This window comes from Falco naumanni, chromosome 24 (genome assembly GCF_017639655.2).
Source record: "Falco naumanni isolate bFalNau1 chromosome 24, bFalNau1.pat, whole genome shotgun sequence".
Lineage (NCBI taxonomy): Eukaryota > Metazoa > Chordata > Aves > Falconiformes > Falconidae > Falco > Falco naumanni.
Window position 1 is genome coordinate 234,596 of NC_054077.1, and position 18,403 is coordinate 252,998.

General features: G+C 51.3%; 3 protein-coding genes across 17 annotated transcripts; 2 read left to right on the forward strand and 1 right to left on the reverse strand.

The window, feature by feature from the left end:
• The first annotated feature begins 607 nt into the window (after positions 1-607).
• Positions 608-6,425, forward strand: LOC121080267 (C-type lectin domain family 2 member D-like). 12 transcript variants are annotated; one of them, XM_040578182.1, is made up of 6 exons: positions 608-1,207; positions 3,660-3,844; positions 4,228-4,338; positions 4,653-4,834; positions 5,125-5,273; positions 5,594-6,425. In XM_040578182.1, the coding sequence occupies exons 2-6, from the start codon at positions 3,727-3,729 to the stop codon at positions 5,730-5,732; spliced, it is 699 nt and encodes a 232-aa protein (XP_040434116.1). In that variant the 5' UTR covers positions 608-1,207; positions 3,660-3,726; the 3' UTR covers positions 5,733-6,425. The 12 variants fall into 12 exon arrangements, with proteins under 12 accessions (XP_040434116.1, XP_040434109.1, XP_040434111.1 ...); XM_040578175.1 differs by lacking the exon at positions 608-1,207 and adding an exon at positions 1,579-1,648; XM_040578177.1 differs by lacking the exon at positions 608-1,207 and adding an exon at positions 1,591-1,662.
• Positions 6,423-18,373, reverse strand: LOC121080265 (killer cell lectin-like receptor subfamily B member 1B allele A). Of its 2 annotated transcripts, XM_040578168.1 has the most exons (8): positions 17,660-18,373; positions 17,118-17,334; positions 9,616-9,814; positions 8,795-8,911; positions 8,338-8,478; positions 7,742-7,896; positions 7,181-7,290; positions 6,423-6,774 (listed from the first exon to the last, which is right to left on the reverse strand). In XM_040578168.1, the coding sequence occupies exons 3-8, from the start codon at positions 9,686-9,688 to the stop codon at positions 6,609-6,611; spliced, it is 762 nt and encodes a 253-aa protein (XP_040434102.1). In that variant the 5' UTR covers positions 9,689-9,814; positions 17,118-17,334; positions 17,660-18,373; the 3' UTR covers positions 6,423-6,608. The 2 variants fall into 2 exon arrangements, with proteins under 2 accessions (XP_040434102.1, XP_040434101.1); XM_040578167.1 differs by having other exon boundaries at positions 17,118-18,373.
• Positions 10,887-16,443, forward strand: LOC121080269 (C-type lectin domain family 2 member B-like). 3 transcript variants are annotated; one of them, XM_040578187.1, is made up of 7 exons: positions 10,887-10,974; positions 11,617-11,665; positions 12,264-12,351; positions 13,888-13,986; positions 14,717-14,889; positions 15,314-15,420; positions 15,861-16,443. In XM_040578187.1, exons 3-7 carry the CDS (start codon positions 12,294-12,296, stop codon positions 16,024-16,026), a joined length of 603 nt encoding a protein of 200 aa, XP_040434121.1. In that variant the 5' UTR covers positions 10,887-10,974; positions 11,617-11,665; positions 12,264-12,293; the 3' UTR covers positions 16,027-16,443. The 3 variants fall into 3 exon arrangements, with proteins under 3 accessions (XP_040434121.1, XP_040434120.1, XP_040434119.1); XM_040578186.1 differs by lacking the exons at positions 10,887-10,974; positions 11,617-11,665 and having other exon boundaries at positions 12,246-12,351; XM_040578185.1 differs by lacking the exons at positions 10,887-10,974; positions 11,617-11,665; positions 12,264-12,351 and having other exon boundaries at positions 13,732-13,986.
• Positions 18,374-18,403: the final 30 nt, after the last annotated feature.

An 18,403-nucleotide genomic window follows, 5' to 3' on the forward strand; every position in this document is an offset into this window, starting at 1 on the left:
TTTGGGGAAGACCCTGCCCGCCACCTTGAGTGACCTCCTGGGTCCGGCTGTGCACGGTCTGGTGCCCCTTTTTTTCCCCTGTGTGTTGCCTTCACACCTGATGGCATGAAATTCACCACCGTGACCCAGGTGATGCCCTCCCAGGACCAGCAATAGGGGGATACCTGAATCTTTGACCCCCAAGCTCTGAGTCTTGGGGCTTGTGACTGGAGCGGGATGTCCTGAGGGTATCTTCTATCAGTATAAGCAGCAGCAGCAGCAGCAAGACCCAAAATAATTTCCTGTGACTCGTATGACTATGGTCTTACCGCCGGCCTCTTGACTCAGTTCTCCTTGTGGAAAGCGTACGTCATCCCCGGGTGCGCGGCTCGCTCGTGAGCATCTTCACTGGATGCATCTTGAGGAGGTTGAGGGTTGTGTGGGTAGGCGGTGATGAGCAGCCGCCTCCTTGCCCGGGGACACGCTGTCTGTGGTCGGGGGGCTTGGCACACTAAGGGGGTGGCCACACTGATCACCCCCGACCCATCTCCACAGCCAGCTCACCCAAACGATGGTTTTGCAGATGGCTAGAGCAGCATTTAATTTATATAAATATTTTTTTTTCTTCAAACAGGGAAAGTGGGCGGTTTCTCTGGGGAAAAGGGGGGAGGGGGCATCACAGAGGGTGCAAAGAGCCTCCCAAGCCCCAAAGGTCTCCAATGCTCCAAGACAGGGACCACATAGTGCAGGGATGTCACCTCCAGGTACACGTTTCCAAGAGAATTTGAAGGCAGAAACTGGTGGGGGATGGCAACAAGAAATAGAGGGTTGGGCCCAAACCCAAACGCATCCCGTCAAGAACGAAAATCTATCTTCATCATCCTCGCTGCAGCTTGCTCCATCTCCCCCTTCACTGGTGCGCCCCCAGAAGAAGACCCTGGCCCTGTCTCTCCCGCATCACCCATCAAGCAAGGTGGGCAGCCCCTGGTTTGATGAGAAATGAAGAAATCACCATTCCCGTGAGGCAGGGCAACGGGTGAACCGGGATCTGCCAGCATCAGCCAGAACCAGCACCTAGCAAGCTCATCGCTCCCGAAAAACATCGTCCTTTTTCTGGAGGGAGGAGAGGCTGTTCCAGGCGGCCCACCAGCTGCCATGTGTCTGCGGCCAGACGACATCCCCGCCACCCCCCGTGCTTCTGCAATGACAGCCACGGGGGTCCCCAAAGGTAGGGCGCTCCCCGCGCGCTTGCTCTCCCTGCCTTCATCCTCCCAGCGCTCCTCTCACCTACACGTTTAATTTCACTCCTTTCTCCGGCGAGCGCTTCCTTCTCTCCCCACGCCAGTTTTCCTCCCGGTCTGTTGCTTTTCCTCCCCGAGCGGCGAGCACCGGAGCCCGGGGTGCGCTCCCCGCCGGCCGGGCGCGCAGGCATCCCCGCTCGCCTGCGCGGAGCAAAAAGAGCAAATGAAAAACCCCCAAACCACGCACCGATACCTGGAAACTGTTAAGCACGGAGCACGGGGCACCGCTCGCTTCTGGGGGTGGCGCCTGAGCCCCCGGCGGCGCCGGTGCTGCTGGGCGCTGGGGAGCGCTGGGGAGCGCTGGGGAGCGCTGGGGAGCGCTGGGGAGCGCTGGGGAGCGCTGGGGAGCTGCCGGTGCGCTGCGCGGGGTGAGCTGCGTGGGGTGCGAGCCGGTGCGCTAAGGGTGCGCTGCGCGGGGTGAGCTGCGCGACGTGAGAGCCGGTGCGGTGCGCGGGGTGCGCTGCGCGGGGTGCGCTGCGCGGGGTGCGCTGCGCGGGGTGCGCTGCGCGGGGTGCGCTGCGCGGGGTGCGCTGCGCGGGGTGCGCTGCGCGGGGTGCGCTGCGCGGGGTGAGTGCGGAGCTGGGCTGGCTGCGAGGGGCTGCCCACAGACAGGGCTCTTCGGGGTGTGTGTGTGTGCGTGTGTGTGTGTGTGCGCAGAAAGAATCGGGCAGCCAAATTACAAGCGGCAAATTGAAGGGAGGAGACCCCCCCCTCCCCCCCCCATCCCCCCCCACACACCCCCCCCACCCCCCCCCCAGACTGTCGCTGCTGCTCAGCCGGGCTATTGAGGCTGTTGCCCCCACGGCTGCCCTGGCTCCCCCGCCCGCGCTGCTGCGGGTGATTTCAGCCGACACGTTTCTCCGTTTCTTCGGCTGCTTCTTTTTTCCGTTCCGCTGTTTTCGCAAGAGCTTTGGGGCGCTGAGGGGCGGAGGGCTCAGCCCCTTCCAGCCAGAGGGGTTGCTTTCGCTGGAAGGGAATGAAGAAAATCGTGGTGAAAAGGGGCAAATAATTACACCATTAAAAAAAAAAAGACTTAAATATATTTAAATTCAGTGGAATGAATAGTGGTTTGGGAGCAGATGGACTGAAAAGGCTGGAAACCACGGTGGGCTTGGGCAGACTGGGCAGGAGCTCAGGATGCTCTGTGTCACGTCTTAATTTTGGGGGGTTTTTGTGTGTGAAAAATGTGAACATCTGTGGGGTCGTTTTTAACGGACTTAGTTTCATTTTTACGTTTATCATTGGAAAGCTGAACCGAAAACGCACAGAAAGTTTCAGTTTGATACCAGCGACCTAAACAGGTCGGGTAGGGACATTTTCAAGGAACCGACTTTTTCTTTCGTTTCCCAAGTATTTTCTTTATGACGCAGCATGGAGCAGCCCACGGAGGAAATTCCAGCTCCCACCCAGGTCGTGGCAGCGAGGGGCCTCTGCTCTACTGGTCCCGGCACCTCCAGGGATGGGGGAGCATCACCCCTTCCCAGCCCACCCTGGTTGGGGCTTTTTTTCTTCTCTTCTGCCACATTTCACCCTAAAACTGCTTCTGAAACACTGTTCCCCAGCACGGCTTCAAGCATTTTCCTCCTGCAAATCCCCTGTACAGGGAAAGGGAGTTTCTTGCCGCTTTTTCCCTGCTCTATTTACTGACAACAAAGACCTGCCCTGACTTTTAGAGCTGGTTCCCGGAGCGAAATGGTACAGGAACGCACTTTGTAAGACCAAGGGAACAAGCAAAAGCTGTTGTAACCAGGAAGCTCAGATACAGGAACTCAGATTAAGGTCTTTCCAGAGAGCAGAACAAGTTGTTTTTAGCATGAGCAGCTGGTCTAAATTCAGTTTCCTTTCCTCCTGTGGGTTTCTGGGGAGGGGGTCAGACCACGAGCTCCGCTCTGACCCGTCGGGGAGCTTGCTCCCTCCCTTCAGCAACTGCTGATGACCCCTTAACAGGCTTGTGTCCTCTTGTAAACATGTAAACTGCTTTTGTCAACTGCAGATGGTTAAAATTTTTCATTTTTCTTTTAATATTTAAACTCCCTTTAAATTTCTCTTTTCTCCCCTCTCCCCTTGTCTTCTCTTTCTTCCTTTATCTTTCCTCTTCAGGTTTTCTCTCCCTTTATCTTTTCTTTTCCACCCTTCTCTTGTATTTCCCCTCCCCTCTCACTGGGTCTTTCCTTCTGGCTTTCTTTTCTCCCTTAACGTGCTTTCAGCATCGGACGAGCGCGCTCCCCTGCCACGGCTTCACATGGTACCTCTTGCCCCTGAGGCCTGGGGGTGTTGCAGAGGCAAAAAAAGATCCTCTGGAAGCTCCATGGGATCTTGAAATGTAAGAGGCATGGCTGGCTGTGGATTTTTCTCAGCCTTTTCTTTGTTGACACACAGCCTGAGCCACGATCCCTGCAGACACCAGTGGATGTGAGCCCCCGGGTCAGGCAATTCTCTGCCCACGATGGGGAAAGGAGCCCAAAAGCAGAATTCTTCAGATCAAGAGGAAGTGTTGAACAATTGCGGTGATGCAGAAAAGCAGCACAAATGGGGTAATGGCGAGGAAAACCCCAAGGATCCAGGTGAGGGCAAGTGGTGGGAAGAGCATCTCGCCCTGGTGGAGCACCAGTGGGATGGGGACGGAGCTTTCGGGTGGGTACGGATCAACCCAGGCACGTCTGCACTAAATTTCACATGATGTGGCCACCTCTAAAGGCTGAAAAGCCCTAAATCCATCCCTAGGTCCTCAAAAGCATATTGGTGCTTTTGAAGGGGGACATGTTTGCTCTCCCCACCTTGCGGGCAGCCCCTTGAGCCCCCTGCAAGCTCTCCTCACCCTCCCGAGCCCCAGGAAGGTCCCTGTCCCAGCCAGGGCGCAGGATGGGCTGAGGATCCAGCAGAAAAAAGGGCAAAGCAGGGGGAAAAGGACCCAGCTGAGCCCCTCGCCTATTCTTTCCTCCCCCAGGGTCCAACACCAGCAAGTCAGCCTGGAAAAGATCCCACTCAGTGCGTGTTTCCGTCATGGTGTGTGTGATGCTCATGCTCCTCGTCTTCACCCTGCTGGTGACCTTGACTGGTGAGTCCCGTCCAGGCATCCCCCACGGGGAGGATCCAGGCCAGGCAGCTCTGGTTTGGGGAAGTGGGGGGATCCCGGGATTTTCCCGGCATCAAGGGATGCTCCCTAAGCAAAGCACCAAGCCTGCTTCAGGAGGGACCTCCTTTTTCCCTAAACCATGGTCCGGGTGTCCTGGCTCCTCACTCAGTTACACTATTCCCAAGGGCATCACCCCCAATTTCCCCCCAGAAGCTTCAAGGAAAAAAAAAATATTAAAAAATCCAGTTGTCCTGCTTTTTAAGGCTGCCTGTGCATCTTGCCTTTCTCTTTTTCAGTTGTCCGTGTGGGGTCCAGCTTGCCCCAGCCAGACTTCTCCCATGTGTGTCCAGACACGTGGCTTGGTTTCCAAGGGAAATGCTATTATTTTTCTGAGGATGAGAGCAATTGGACCACCAGTCAGGAAAGCTGTGTGGCCCTGGGAGCTTCGCTGGCCTCCATAAACACCATGGATGAACTGGTAAGAGCGGCTGCTTGAGCCCCTGCAGTAGTTACCAGGGTGGGAAACATGGGGAAAACCAAACCAAACTAAACCAAAATAATAATAAAAAAAGAGATTTAAAAAAAGACAAAAAATCCCCAAACCCAAACAAAAAAAACCTGCTTGGCCCCAGATTGCACCCAGTGCTGTAGCCAGGAGCAGATACCTTGGGGAAAGCACCATCCCTGGGTGGGGTGATGGACACAGGTGGAAGAGAGGAGGCGGAGGAGGCAAGAACAGCTGAAAGACGACGTTTCTTTGATTTAAAGGTTTTCGTTAAACGCTATAAAGGCGAAGCTAACCATTGGTTTGGGCTGCGAAAGGAGAAGGATGAGAGCTGGTGGTGGACCAACGGCACAGCCTTCAACAACTGGTTGGTCCCTCTGTCTGCGTTGGGTGCTTGGAGTTGGCAACTGGGGCAGGTTTACTCTCTTGGTGTGGTTTGAAACGGCCCCGGGGGGGACACGTTGCATTGCTTCTCCCATCTTGGATGGGTTTTCTTGGAGGCTCTGGGATGACCCGTTGTCCTGCCACCATGTCCGAGCAGCTCCTGGCTTTCCGTGGGATGCCTGGGACGGAGCAAAGATGCTGCACACCAGCCCCCTATTAGACACCCTCAGCCAAACGCCATCCCTTCTTCTCCTAGAGAGGAAATTCCAGCTTGCCTTCATTTTTTTTCGGGGCTATCCTTCTTCCTTTCCTGCTTTTCTTACTCTCCTGGTGGTGTCGGCATTGCAGGTTTGAGGTGCGGGGTGGTGGACCCTGTGCGTACCTGAACCAGGAGAGGATCAGCTCATCCCTGTGCCAGACCAAGAAAAACTGGCTCTGCAGCAAGCCCGACAGCTACGTCCTCTGGAAGCAAACAGCATATCCATAGCAAAACGTTCCCAAAACAGGGGCTTCACACCAGCAGATCGAGCAGAAGTCAGCAGTTCGGCAAATCCCTGTGTCTGATTTTATCACCTGCGTTTATAAGCTTGTATTTCAGTGAAACTTTCTCATCAATACCTTTCTTATCGTCTTTGACAAGGTTAGACTCTCCTGGGTCTGTCATTGCTGTTGGACCACTGCATCAGAAAAAGCTTGTTTTATTTGTGTTTTGAGATCAGTATTTTGCCTGTGAGCTGGCTGGGCCAGTAAGTGACTCACTTGAGTTGAGTTTAATCCCTTGTTAAATTTATTAAAGTGATGGATTTGCACGGGCTTGGAATGCTTTAGAGTTGAATGTTTTTGCAAAAACCCCAAAACCCAACCTTGCCCCCAAAACCCCTTAAAACCTCAAACAAAAGAACCCCAACCCAAACCCCGCCCCCCTCCAAACCAACAACAACTAATCTCACAACTACCAAAAGACCCAGAAGACAAAATAACCCACCCCAAGACTCAGCCACCCTCCTGTGTCCTGGCGCTGATGCTCTCCGGTGCGCCCAGGGAGGCGCATGCCCGGCAGCGCATCCCTAGAAAAATTTTTTGACTTGAGCTTTGCGATATTCATAATGTCTTCTGTGCCACCCGTAGTCTTTATTTTTTTTACAAGCCTGCCTTATTTCAATAAATTGAGGAAAGCTGGTTTTATAGGTTTTTATTGATGTCGTAGCTCTGCGCCCCTACAGAATTGTCTTGACCCACATGGGAAGTGGATTTGCAAACCCTGAAATCCCCCCCAGAGCCGTAGGGGCGAAGACGGGGCGGACGTCACCCCAGATGTTGGCAGCAAGTGTCTTGCAGGCTGGATGTGTGGGATGGGCACGTGTCAGATGGAGCCATCACATTTCTCCCCGCCTTCTGCCATCAGTGGGGAGAGCTGGAAGGGCTCTTTTTGGCAAACCCACTCATGTTCGCCCTTACAGGTATCGATCTCCAACATCGCGTCTTTCAGCGTCCCGCACCCGTCATCCGCCTCCTGCAGCGTGCCAAACCTGCAGGACAATGATTTTATTGCCCCAGAGGAGCCAACTCTTCCAGGCTTGCACAAGAGGGCGGGTGGGGAGGTCCTCTTGCCCTTTTCCTGCCACCGTCTTGTGGTGCTACAAACACCACCTCGCCGGTGGTGGCCCAGATCTGGCGGCAGGTTGCTGTGCTTGCAGTAAAACCCGCAAGGAGCATGCGCGGGCCGTTAAAACCCGTGTCGGCTGCATGGATAGGGTGGGACGTGTTGGGTTACCGTGCTCCGTAAACCCAGCGCTCGGTCTGCAAAGCTGTGGCAGGATGAGTACGAGACCGTTGCAGGGACCACCAGCTCTTGGCAAGGTGGATCAGGGCACGCAGTGATCTGAGATGGAGCAAAGCTGCTTTTCATGCCCGCAGGTTGCCGGGTACACTCACATTTTGGTGTTAAAGGGCGTGTGGTCCACCCATATCCAGCTCCTACGGGACGACATTAACCCGATCCACACTGGCTGCGCGCCTCTGCCTGTCATATTCTTGATGTACTCCTGAGAAACGAAGGCGGTTGGTTGCTCCCAGAATCTCTCCGCGGAGAGTTTCGTGGAGCGCAAAGCCACGGAGTTAACTCCGAGTCAGTTAACCCCCAAGCAGAAGGGATGCGAAGGTCTCCTGGGCTTTGAAGGGCTGAAAACAGCTTCAGTTCAGCGCCCCAGACACCAGTGCCTCCACCTGGGCTCTGCATCCCTCCTCTTCCTCCTGTGCCACCCGTGGGTGGGGGGACATAGAGGGGCTTCAGGTGACAATTCAGCCCCTTCTTCTTCCCCGTCACCTCTTAGGAGACATCAGAGCAGGAGACGGGCGAGAGCCGGTTGTATCCCCACACCTCCTGCTCCCGCGCTTAACCACTCCCCTGCCCCCCCCCCCCCCCCCCCCCCCCCCCCAAAAAAAAAAAAAAAAAAGACTTTCAGGACTTTTTCAAGCCTTCTCCTCTATATTTACCTTTTCTTTCTCATTCCGGAGCACTACCAGCTGAGACTCCTGATTTTCGCAGCCCTTCTTGCCCCGAGTCCACTCTCCCTTTTCCTTGGAAAGCTGGTAGCACATGTCCCCATGGAGCTGCCAGTTCTGGGGACACAGCTTGCAGCCAGCACAGGCTGAAGAGGAGAGAGAACCATGAGACACCCCAAAGGGTGGTCAAGGTCTTCCCCAACCACCAGCCGAAGGGCACCAAGGGCTTCCTCATCCCACAGCCCGGCTCTTTCCCCATCCTTCGGGGTTTTTTCACACTGTTGTGGCTTTTCCTGCTCGCCCTGCAGCTGGGTGGCCGCGAGGATGCTACCGGCTGGTTGGGATGGAGGAAGGGCGGTGAGGAACCTCCTCCCTAGGGTTGACCCTGGTCCTCCACGGAGGATGGGTCAGCAAAAACTGCATGCAGAGAAATAATTCTTCCTTGCCAGCTCCTCTCTGCTATCACAGCCTCCCATCTCCAGGGGCGTTCCTTGCAGCTGGGTGGGAGGGAAGCCCCGCAAAGGTCCCACCTCAGCAAGGTCCCACCTCAGCATCTCCCAGCAGAGCTGGGTGGGAAGGGAGGTTACCTGTGAGGTTCTCCTGCTGGGACTTGCAGAAATACCCCATCAGGGATGCCAACACGCATCGCTCTGTGTGGTTCCTTCCCCAGGTCTCGTTGCCTTGCCGGGGAGCGACCGTCGCCGCCGGCTGCAGACAGCCCTGAAAAACTTGGAGGAACAACCTGGGGTGAAAGACTGCGGCCGTTTGAGGGTAAAACCCACAAAACCAGGTAGGGCTGGGGTTGATTTTGTGCAATCCTCTTTTTTTTTCCCTGCTGCAAATGCACCCGATTTGTTAAGCCAGCCTGAAAAACATGGCTTGTGTCCTCCACCCTCGCCCAGGGGGTTACTCTTGGTGGGGGACGTGTCTAGGGGCATCTTCATGGGGCAACCTCGTCCCCTCCGAAGGCTGAAATGAAACCCGATTTCCCCTCCGAGCTCGCTCACTGGGGTTTTGAGATGTAGGTAAGAGCTGGTTACTCACCCTGCCCGCTCAGCACCGCCACCAGCACCAGCAGGATGAGGTGCCCCAGTGCACTGGCTTTGAGGAGGACCCCATGCCACCGTGGGCACAAGGCAGGAGTGAGAGCGGCCACCTTTGCTGAAAAAAAAAAAATAAAATGCACATTTTCACATGAAAAAGCTGGGGTTTTTAGAGGAAAAAAAAGAAACACCCCCACCCCACCCACCCCCCTTTGTCAAGCCAGCAAGCTTGAGCAGAAGTTTATGGCCTCTTTGCTTCCTCAGAAATATAAATCACTACTGGTGGGGTCCAGAGGTGGGATGCAGACATGAGGGCATCACCTAAGGGTGGGTTTTCAGGTGGTGGAGGGGCTACAGGCAGCCTTGGGCACCCACCAGTGGAGCTCAGGCCTGAAACCTTCTGCAGCTGGCTTAACTTAGAGCAGGGGGAACCCACTCGCGGTGCAGCTGGGAGCCGGCGGGACACAGGTCTCTCCAGCGTCTCCACCAGGATCCCCTGCGTGGGCTCAGCAGCAGTTTTCCATCGAGGTGCATTGGCCCGTGTCGGGTGCCCCGGGACCCGTTTTTTGCCACAAGTCGGCGGGTCTCAGAGGTGAAGCTCTTCAACCTCCAGATGTTTCCAAGCTTCCCTCCCCCCCCATCCCTTCTGCGCAGTTTTCCCCTCTGTGCCAGCCGGGATCCCGCCGTCGGGGGTGTTTAATCCAGCCAACGTTTCCCATCTGTCTTGGAAACCTCCACATGGGGATGGACAAGCAAGAACCCCCCGAAGTCTTCCCAAAGCAAAGCTCGGAATAAGCGCTTTTTCCCCAAAATAACACTTACTGTGACACTTCTTGGCAGAAGAAAAGCTCTCCCCGGGATGTCTCAAATCAGCATAAACTATTTCCCCAGCCATGATGGCTCAGGAGGTTGCGAGAGCGTCTGAAGAGTGAAGCTGTTCTTGGGCAACCTCACCTTATGACCGACTCGCTTGCGCCTGCGTCCAGCTCCAGGAAATGGCATCGTCTGGGCCTTTTATTTCCTTTTGTTAAAAAAATAAATATTAATTTTAGATATGTATCTCCAACAGGCTTCCCTTGTAAATTAAGGTCAGTCGGGGGTAGGTGTCCTCTAGCCAGGAGGAGGTCGCACATCTGGAGGTGCAGAAACACCTATGGGCGTAATGATCGCACCGAGCAGGCGGGAAAACATGCAGAGACAAAAAAAAAAAAAAAAAAAATTAAATTAAAAAAGCCTTTAAATAAGGTTTTTGAGGGTCAGGCTGAAGCACATCAAGGCTGGGATCAGCGTGGCCAGAAGCAGACAATCAGGTGACTCGGCAGCGGGCGATATTTCATGGTTTTTCCCCAGAATATTGGCTGCCAGCGACTTGAAACGGCTTTTGCTGTACGCGGCTGTTTCTTCTGCTGCTTTTGATGCACTGGTCAGTCTGTTCTACCTGCTGGCACGGAGCGTTGTAAAAGCACGGGGCGCGCAGGGGCTGCCCGGCTCTGGCACTGGAACGAAGCAGGGTGGGTTTTTTTCTAGCCGTTTCCTGCAGGCTGCTAATTAATTTGATCCTGTTTTACTGTCTTTTTTTTTTTTTTTTTTTTTTTTTAAATTTATTTCTTTATTTCACTTTATTTTGTCTTGCTTTATTTTACTTCTGCTTTACTTATCTCGATTTTTATTTGGCAACCTCCCAGCCCCGGCGGGTGACTTTAGGGCATCCAGACGGATACTGCGTTTCCTCTTCTCCTGCAGGTTTGGGACCATCCCGCAGAGCAACCAGCAGCACGGTCCCCGGCTATCCTGCCCTTTTTCCCTTCCCTTTTCCTCTTTTTTTTTTTTTTTTCTTTTTTTTTTTGCTATTAACCCCATTTGCAGACATCTTTTTATAGAGATAGAAACAAGTTTTGTTTTTTTTTTTTTTTGCACGTACCTAAAAGACAGCAAGAAAAACCCCAGAACTTTGCCCCAGTACCTGTCAGCAGCAAGAAATCAGGTAAAAGCAGAGAAACCCAAAGGCTGCAGCAGAAAAAGCGTGGCCTTTCTAAAATCTTTTTTTTTTTTAATGCTTTCTTTTTTTCAATTATTTTTTTTTCTCTACCTGCAGGCTTCATTAGCCCCATGGAAAGTTTTTGTGGTGAGCTGCTTTACACTTCACTCTTCCTGCGCTCTGCAAAAGCGGCGGCTCTGATGGTGTGTGATTATTGCTTAAAAAGAAAAAAAAAAAAAAGAAAATGGAAAAAAAAAATACGTTTTGGGGTAAAAACCTGGAGTTGGATAGCTTAATTGCAAGAGCACTTTTTTTTAAATAGTGTTTTCCCTGTTGGATGCATTTACTTGATGACCCCATTTATTGGGGGTGGGGGGAGACAGGATCAGTCTCGGCTCAAGGATGCAAATTTGAGGGGGGCAGTGGTGTGGAAAAAAGATTTTTATTATAAGAAACTCATAAAATGAGCTGGAGGGAACCGCCTGCTCATGCACCTCATAGCATCCTTGAGGTCCCTTTCAGGGTACCCCAGCACCCTGGAGCAAAGCGATCTCCAGCAGCAAGCATTTTCCCCTCCTGCACCCCAAAAAAAGCATTTTTTTTGGATAGTTTTTCCTCCCCAACTGGAAAAAAAAAAAAAAAAAAAAAGGCTGGGAATGCAGGAAAAGGAGGTGAAGAGGGTGCGGGGTGGGAAACTACGGCAGCTTTGCTCATGGGCAGCCCCTTCCCCATCTGCCCCGGAGCATCCTCATGAAAATCCCCTGGAAAAAAAAACAAACCCAACAAACAAAATAAAAAAAATATTTAATTCTTTAATACTTTCTATTTCACATTTCTTTTGGCAGGAGAGGGTTGTGCCTCGGCATCCCGCTTGTTCCCACCAGCTGGATCCAGGTAAGGGGGTTTTGGGATGAGCTGGGGGGAGTTGGACTCCAATTTTAAACTGGGGGGGGAGGGGAAGAAAACTATAATTGCAGGGAGAAAATAAGTGTCGTTGTTAGGAGAAAGCTTTAATTAGGAGGAGATTTTAATAGGGTGGGTGAAAACCGGTGTCCTCTTAAAAAAAAAAAAAAAAAAAAAAAGCTTTTTTTGTTCAGGAAAGCAGCTTCGAAAAACACAAGAGTCGCCATCGAACGTCTTATCGTGCTGCTCTCCACCGAGGCAACCACTCGCCCCGCGGAATTGATGATGTTTATTTTCCTCCTGCAGCATCGTGCTTCGCGCTGCCTGCCGCTACCGCGAACCGGCAGCTTTGATTTAATATAACGTGAGATTGGATTGGGTCGGCGTTATTAAAACAATTTTGTAGATTTTAGAGAGATGAGAGGATTTGTAGAGCTGGCGGTGCAAAAAGCAGCGTTCCAGGGGTAGAAAGGGCGTCTGGGGCAGGGGGTTCCCACCTCTGCCCGCGGATGGTCCCTGGGGGTCCTGGGGGGAGGCTGAGGACCGGCAGCCTTCGTCGCACCCGTGATGGATGGAACCTCGTTGGCAGGTGGGGCGGCGGCAGCGGAACCCCCTGGGAATGAAGGGAACAAGGGATTATCCCGGATTTTTGGGCGCGGAAAGGAGCAGGCGCACAGGTAACTGTGGAGCAATGAACTGGGTAACCGCTGGGCTTTGCTTTTTTTTTTTTTTTAAAATACTTCTATAATTCAAGAACAAAAAACAGCTGAGGTAAGGGAGGGGGGGGAGTTGCTGTAGGGGGGAAAAAAAAAAAGCTTTTTCTAGCACTTCCCTCAGGGGAAAATTTTTGTTGACCAGCAGATGGGAGTTTTGCTGTAAAGTCTCATTTCAACCACTCCGGGCTACTCTCGTATGTGATTAATCCTTCCTGAGGCACCGTTTCTTCTGGGTCTTTTCTTTCCCCCCCCCCAAAAAAAGGTACAAATTTCTGCTTTATTCTGAATTAGAATCAAGGAATTTTAGAACAGCTTGAAGTGTTAAAAAGACACACACACACACACACCAAAAAAAAAAAGCCTGGGATTTCAGTCCAGTTTAGACACATCAGCAACATATTAATCCCTGCCTTCCCTGCAGCATTGCCCTGTTTCAGTTCTCCTGACCCTTCCTCCCATCTCCATCATCCTCTTGGTGCACAAGGTGGTAGAAAAGGGGATTTTCGGATCTTTTCCATCACCTCTTTACCCAGGCAGGGACTAAGATTTTTGAGGATTTTCTTCCCCTCCCCCCCCCCCCCCCCCCCCCCGGCTTATTTCTTTTTTTATGTATTTGTTGGGCGGGGTTTTTTTTCAATGTCTTTTATTTTATTATTTGGCAAATTTTGCTGCTGACTCGCTTTCTAAGACTTTTTTATCCATGGGGAGGAGGGGAGCAAGAGTAGAAGGGAGGGTTTGTCCCACGAGGTTTGATGCACGTGGTAGGTGGGGACGAACAGGGGGAAGCTTGAAAGAAAAACAAGGGAAGTCTCACGGGCTGAAAACACTGAGATTTTTTTAGTTAAAACCCTTAGGGCACAGAATTTTCTTTGCTCATGGTGAGAGGAAAGGGCATGTTGTGGATCACAAGATGCAGAGATGGAGTGACCACGACTCGGATTATTTGCAAGACCCAACGTGTCTCAGTTTAGGTGGAGAATGAAGTCCACTGAGCTTTAATAATGAAGCAGAACGCAGAAATTACAGCATAATTTGAATTATGGTGCATTTCAGAGCAGGAGTTTACAGCTGGAACTGGGGAGACTTAATGTTCCAGACCAATAACGTTCCCCTGCTAAGGAAGCGCTCCCCAAAGTAAAAAAATACAGAATTTTATTCTACACGGAGAAGAATTTTTGCAATTTCTCACCCAAAATGACAGCAAAAGCCCACCTGGCAAGGGGAGGAGACTAACCTCTCACCCTCTGGGCATCAAACGGTGCCTGTGCTTTAGGAAGCCTCTTCCAGAAGATGCTTTGGATGAGCATCACCCAAGTGCTCAGACGCGGCGCTCGGTGCTGTCCATGATGACTCGATATGGGAAGTTTCCATTAAAAGTCCCTTTCACCCTCAAGGAAAAGGAGAAAAAAAACATCTTTTGGGCCAACAGCCTGGACCTGGAGCATGTTGCTCCCATCGGCACCCCCCCGAAGGCATTGAAGGTCTCTTCTCCTGCAGGTTACAACCTTGAGACGAAGCCAGAGGCACGCGTTGCCTGCCAGGTGACAATGGCGGTGCTGTTCGTAGCTCTGCTCATCACAGCCATCACCTTTGCAGGTGAGTATCGAGGTTTTAGCCTCACGAGGAACGTCTCTTGAGATGCTCTGAGTTGTTGCACGTGTGCCAGATCCACCTCCGTGGTCCCAGGGAAGACGCAGCCCAACCCAAGGTGTTGTCCTCCAGGAGAGGGACGTGTCCACAAGCAGAGGAGCCTTTCTACAAAGACCAAACCCGTCTCCTCTCTGTAGGAGCTTGATATCGCTTCCAAACCTATAAAAAACAAACGGAAAGAGCAGTGTCACGGGTACAGCCGCCTGAGATTTCCCAAAGGTGCTTTTTTTCAAAGAAGGGACCGTTTCTCTGCTGCTCGTCCAAGCAGGAGATGTTGGCATGAGTCCCACCAAGTCTGCAGGAACGAGGCGATTTTTTTTTCCTGTCCTTTGCCCATCTTCTGCGTGAAGGACAGTAGCAATACCTAAGGGCACATGTAGGGATAGGGCTGCTCTGGAACTCCTCTTAAAACTTGTGTCTTTGAAGGTCACCACCCTGTGAAGGTATGGCACCCACGTTTCTTGCCCAATGCCCCCAGCTGGGCCGTGACTTGAGTTTGGTTTCTTCTTCCAACCCCCCCGATGTATCTCTTGGTCTCTTGATTTTTCTTTCCTCCCACCGCTGAGGCAGATCCAAGATTTTTTTTGAAGGACACGGGGTGGAGGACGACCTTCCCCACCCTGGTGAGGCAAGGGGAAGGCGCCGCTCCCTGACGCTGTTGCTCTATCGATGACAGTGCAGGCTTTTCAGCCGCGGCCGAGGCCCTGCTCTCGGTGTCCGTTCGACTGGATCGGGTACAGAGGGAAATGCTACTATTTTTTGGAGGTTCAGCAGAACTGGACATCCAGCCAGGACAACTGCTCGGCACTCGGTGCTTCCTTGGCCATGCTCGACAGCTTGGAAGACTTGGTAAGGAGACATGAGGGCGTGCTTAGCACGGGGGGGGAGGGGAAAGCTACCAGCATATTTGCCACCGTTTGACGACTTTGCTCTTCCAGGACCTTCCTTGGAGATGTGGGGCAAGGGGATGAGGACCATTGTTTTGTTGAGAGTAGGTTGTCATGGGTGTCTTCACGTTTCTCACCATCATCGACCAATGCAAGAACTATGGAAACACACACCCCCACCCCCCATTTCTAGGCAATAATAAAGCTCTGCCTTAAAAATTACACTTTTTGGTAGCAGATGGAAAAGTTCAAGCACCGAAGGAGCACGAGCAACCAGTGAAATGTGGATTACGGGTTGGAGGGAGGTTTCTGCAGGTGGGGACCTGCTGGGGATGTCCTGAAGCCCTGTGACCTGCCGCAAAGCCGTTCTCTCTCCTCTTTTTCAGAACTTCGTGATGAGATATAAAGGCGTCTCGGAGCACTGGGTCGGCCTTTCTCGGGAAGACAAGGAGCAACCGTGGAAATGGGTGAACCGCTCGCGTTTATCTCACCCGTGAGTCTGGTTTTCATCATTACGTCGTGGGTCGGTCTTTCCTCAGCCCCAGAACCAGCATTTCTCTGGCACTTGAGGTGCAGCCAGAGGTGGCGGTGGGACAATGTTTGGGAAAGGCAACGCTGTGTCCAGAACTTGCTTTTCCCCTCTGACTCGAGAGGTGGAAGTGGTGCATTTGGCGGGGGGGAAACACTCCTCATTTGATGGTTTTGGTTTTTTTTGGTTGGTTGTTTTTTTTTTTTTTCTTGCAAAGTGTTTGGTTTCCGACGGTCAGCCTGGAGTGCTGCCAAACCAGAAATATTTTGGGGCATAGCGATGCCCATGAGGATGCCTGAGAACTGAAGGGGGGGGGTGGGGAAGCTAACGTGTGATTTTTTTTTTTCCCCCCTTTTTTCCTGCTGTCCTCGCCTGAGGTGGGATGTCTTCGTCTGTCCCCCCAGGTTTCAGGTCCGTGGTGGTGGTCTCTGTGCCTACCTGAACGACAGCGGGCTCAGCTCCTCCCGCTGCAGCGCCCGGAGGAGCTGGGTTTGCAACGCGCCTGAGCTGCAGAGCCCAGGCAGGAGCCACCAGACGAGACGGGCTCCAAACCTTTGCATCGGCTCCTGAGGGGCCGCAGGGAGCGCTCCCCAAGCCCACACACCACGGGGAAACCAAAGAAAACCCCAGAAGAAAGGTTTGGGCTTCTTCGAGGAAAAGAACAAATTAAAAAAAAAATGGGTTTGGGTCTTTCCATGTGCCTCGAACCCACAGGATTCACCCCTGCGGCATCCACCAGATGGAGGTGGCGTAAAAACACCGCGTGAGAGATTTCCCAGGAAACCTCCAAAAATCCGTGGGTGAACAAGCAAAACTGTGCCCCCCCCCTTTTTTTTAAAAAAAAAAAAATGTGCAATTTTTTAAAAATTTTTTAAAATTTTTAAAAAATTTGCAATTCCTAATTTCTGTGTCGTTGCACCAGGTGCTGCTGAATTAATGGTGGCAATTAGCATATTATATATATTAAAATTTATATAGAGAATTATATAGAGAATAGAATTATATAGAGATAGAATTATGTAGAGAATAGAATTATATAGAGAATTATATAGAGAATAGAATTATATAGAGATAGAATTATATAGAGAATAGAATTATATAGAGAATTATATAGAGAATAGAATTATATAGAGAATTATATAGAGAATAGAATTATATAGAGAAGAGAATTATATAGAGAATTATATAGAGAATAGAATTATATAGAGAATTATATAGAAAATTATATAGAGAATTATATAGAGAGGGTAATAGAATTAATAGTGATTTTTAGTGGCTGACACTTTGGAGATGTTTTCTGCACAATACATCGCTCCCATTCGTTACAGACCGAGTAATTATTTGTGTTGATTGTACGCAATAAAAATTGACCCTTGGTTAACGAACTGTTCTGGTGCTGCCCTTGACCTCCTGCTTGCCTGGAAGCGCTGTGGAAAATGCTCCAGCTGGTGCCATTTCCCGATTTTTTTTATTTTTTTTTTTTCTCCCCCAGCCTTTGCACATCAGCACGAGGGGAAAAACCTCCTGCTTCAGGTGCATCAAGCATGGGGGGGGGGGGGGGAGATCCCCGACACAACCCTTCTCCCACCCAACCCGGAGCATCTTTGAGCATCGCTGAGCTCCTCAAGCACCCGCCCAGCACGTTAATTTTCAAAGCCTACCTGCCGTTTGTTAAAGATGCTCTCCAACAAGCAAGGCGGGGGTGAGTTGGGGTGAAGTTTTCCACCGTTTCTTCGTGGCTTCCTGAGACGTGGCGTTAGGACACCTCCACGGTCTTAAAATCGTTGGCCAGGGTTGGGATTGCTCCCCGCATCAAAGCTGTCTGCGAAGCTTTTCTGCCTCCTGCGGAGCTGGGAAGGACCCCTGGGTTCAGCTGGTCTGGGGGGGTTATTAAATAAAACCCCTAAATGACTAAAGAATTAAAATCCAAAGAACTAACCCCCCTAAAATACTAAACAACTACGCACGCGCACAAAGTAAAGGACAAAAATCCTAAAAACCTAAAATACTAAAGAACTAACTCCCCCCCCAAAAATAATCAAAATTTCAGTTAAAACTTTATTTAATAAATAAACCAATTATTTTTAAAGGAAGTGAATGGGCATCCAGAACCACCCTGGTCCATAGTACCCCCCTGTGGGCCATTTCTGTTACTGCTTGCAATTATACCCTGAAATTTTGATTATTTTTTTTTTTTAATTACACCTGCTTGCTTTTGCATGTTCGACAGGTGGAACCAGGCTGCTCCCTCACGCACAGCCAGGCTTTGCACACACGATGCCGAAACCGAGGAGCATCTCTCACCCTGGAGGAGATGATAAAGGAAAAAATATTTTGAATTTACCCCCCAACCCCTGGGAAGTTACCCTGGTGAGGGCATTAAAAAAAAACCACCAACCAAACCCCCAGAACTGGGAAAAAAATTTAACAAATGAGGAATATTCTCATATTGTTTGCCCCCACAACTCACCAGTGTTCCCTTCTCCCTTCCTCCTGCTCCAGCGCAGGGAGATGCTTCTCTTGGCGTTCACAGCCAAGAACCCAAACACCAGCAGAAAAATGAGTGCAAATCACTTTGTACAGCATCTCATATTCCCCTGCAACCCACAGCTGATTTATTTTATCTTATTACTTACTTTAATTTTTTTTTTTTAAGGCTGCTGACAGCACTTTAGAGTGGTCCTGGGAACAGTTTACATCGACTTCCAGTTCCCAACAGAGCCATGCCCCAGGAGCAGCATCCCCCCAGCCAGGCACCCTGGTAAGTCACTTGGTTTAAATTTAACTTTCTTGTTTCTGATTTAACGTAAACGCGGGTCATTTGGTTTGGGATCCCGTGTAGGCAAAGCCCTGGGGGGGCTCATGGGGCCCCCAGGAAGAGTTGGGAGGCAAAGGCAACCTTTGGGGTCCCATATGGGGCAGCCCTGAGGGGCCAGGGGAGCCTGGC

Excerpts from the sequence above, each read along its gene's own strand:
- LOC121080267 (XM_040578182.1), top strand. The coding sequence starts at position 3,727 with ATGGGGAAAGGAGCCCAAAAGCAGAATTCTTCAGATCAAGAGGAAGTG. Across the intron at positions 3,845-4,227 it reads GGAAAACCCCAAGGATCCAG|GGTCCAACACCAGCAAGTCA; the intron begins GTGAGGGCAAGT and ends TTCCTCCCCCAG. Across the intron at positions 5,274-5,593 it reads GCTTGGAGTTGGCAACTGGG|GTTTGAGGTGCGGGGTGGTG; the intron begins GCAGGTTTACTC and ends TCGGCATTGCAG.
- LOC121080265 (XM_040578168.1), bottom strand. The coding sequence starts at position 9,688 with ATGGCTGGGGAAATAGTTTATGCTGATTTGAGACATCCCGGGGAGAGC. Across the intron at positions 8,479-8,794 it reads GGCGGTGCTGAGCGGGCAGG|TTTTTCAGGGCTGTCTGCAG; the intron begins GTGAGTAACCAG and ends TGTTCCTCCAAG. Across the intron at positions 6,775-7,180 it reads ACGCCCTTTAACACCAAAAT|GTTTGGCACGCTGCAGGAGG; the intron begins GTGAGTGTACCC and ends ATTGTCCTGCAG.
- LOC121080269 (XM_040578185.1), top strand. The coding sequence starts at position 13,734 with ATGATGACTCGATATGGGAAGTTTCCATTAAAAGTCCCTTTCACCCTC. Across the intron at positions 14,890-15,313 it reads TCGACAGCTTGGAAGACTTG|AACTTCGTGATGAGATATAA; the intron begins GTAAGGAGACAT and ends CCTCTTTTTCAG. Across the intron at positions 15,421-15,860 it reads CGCTCGCGTTTATCTCACCC|GTTTCAGGTCCGTGGTGGTG; the intron begins GTGAGTCTGGTT and ends CTGTCCCCCCAG.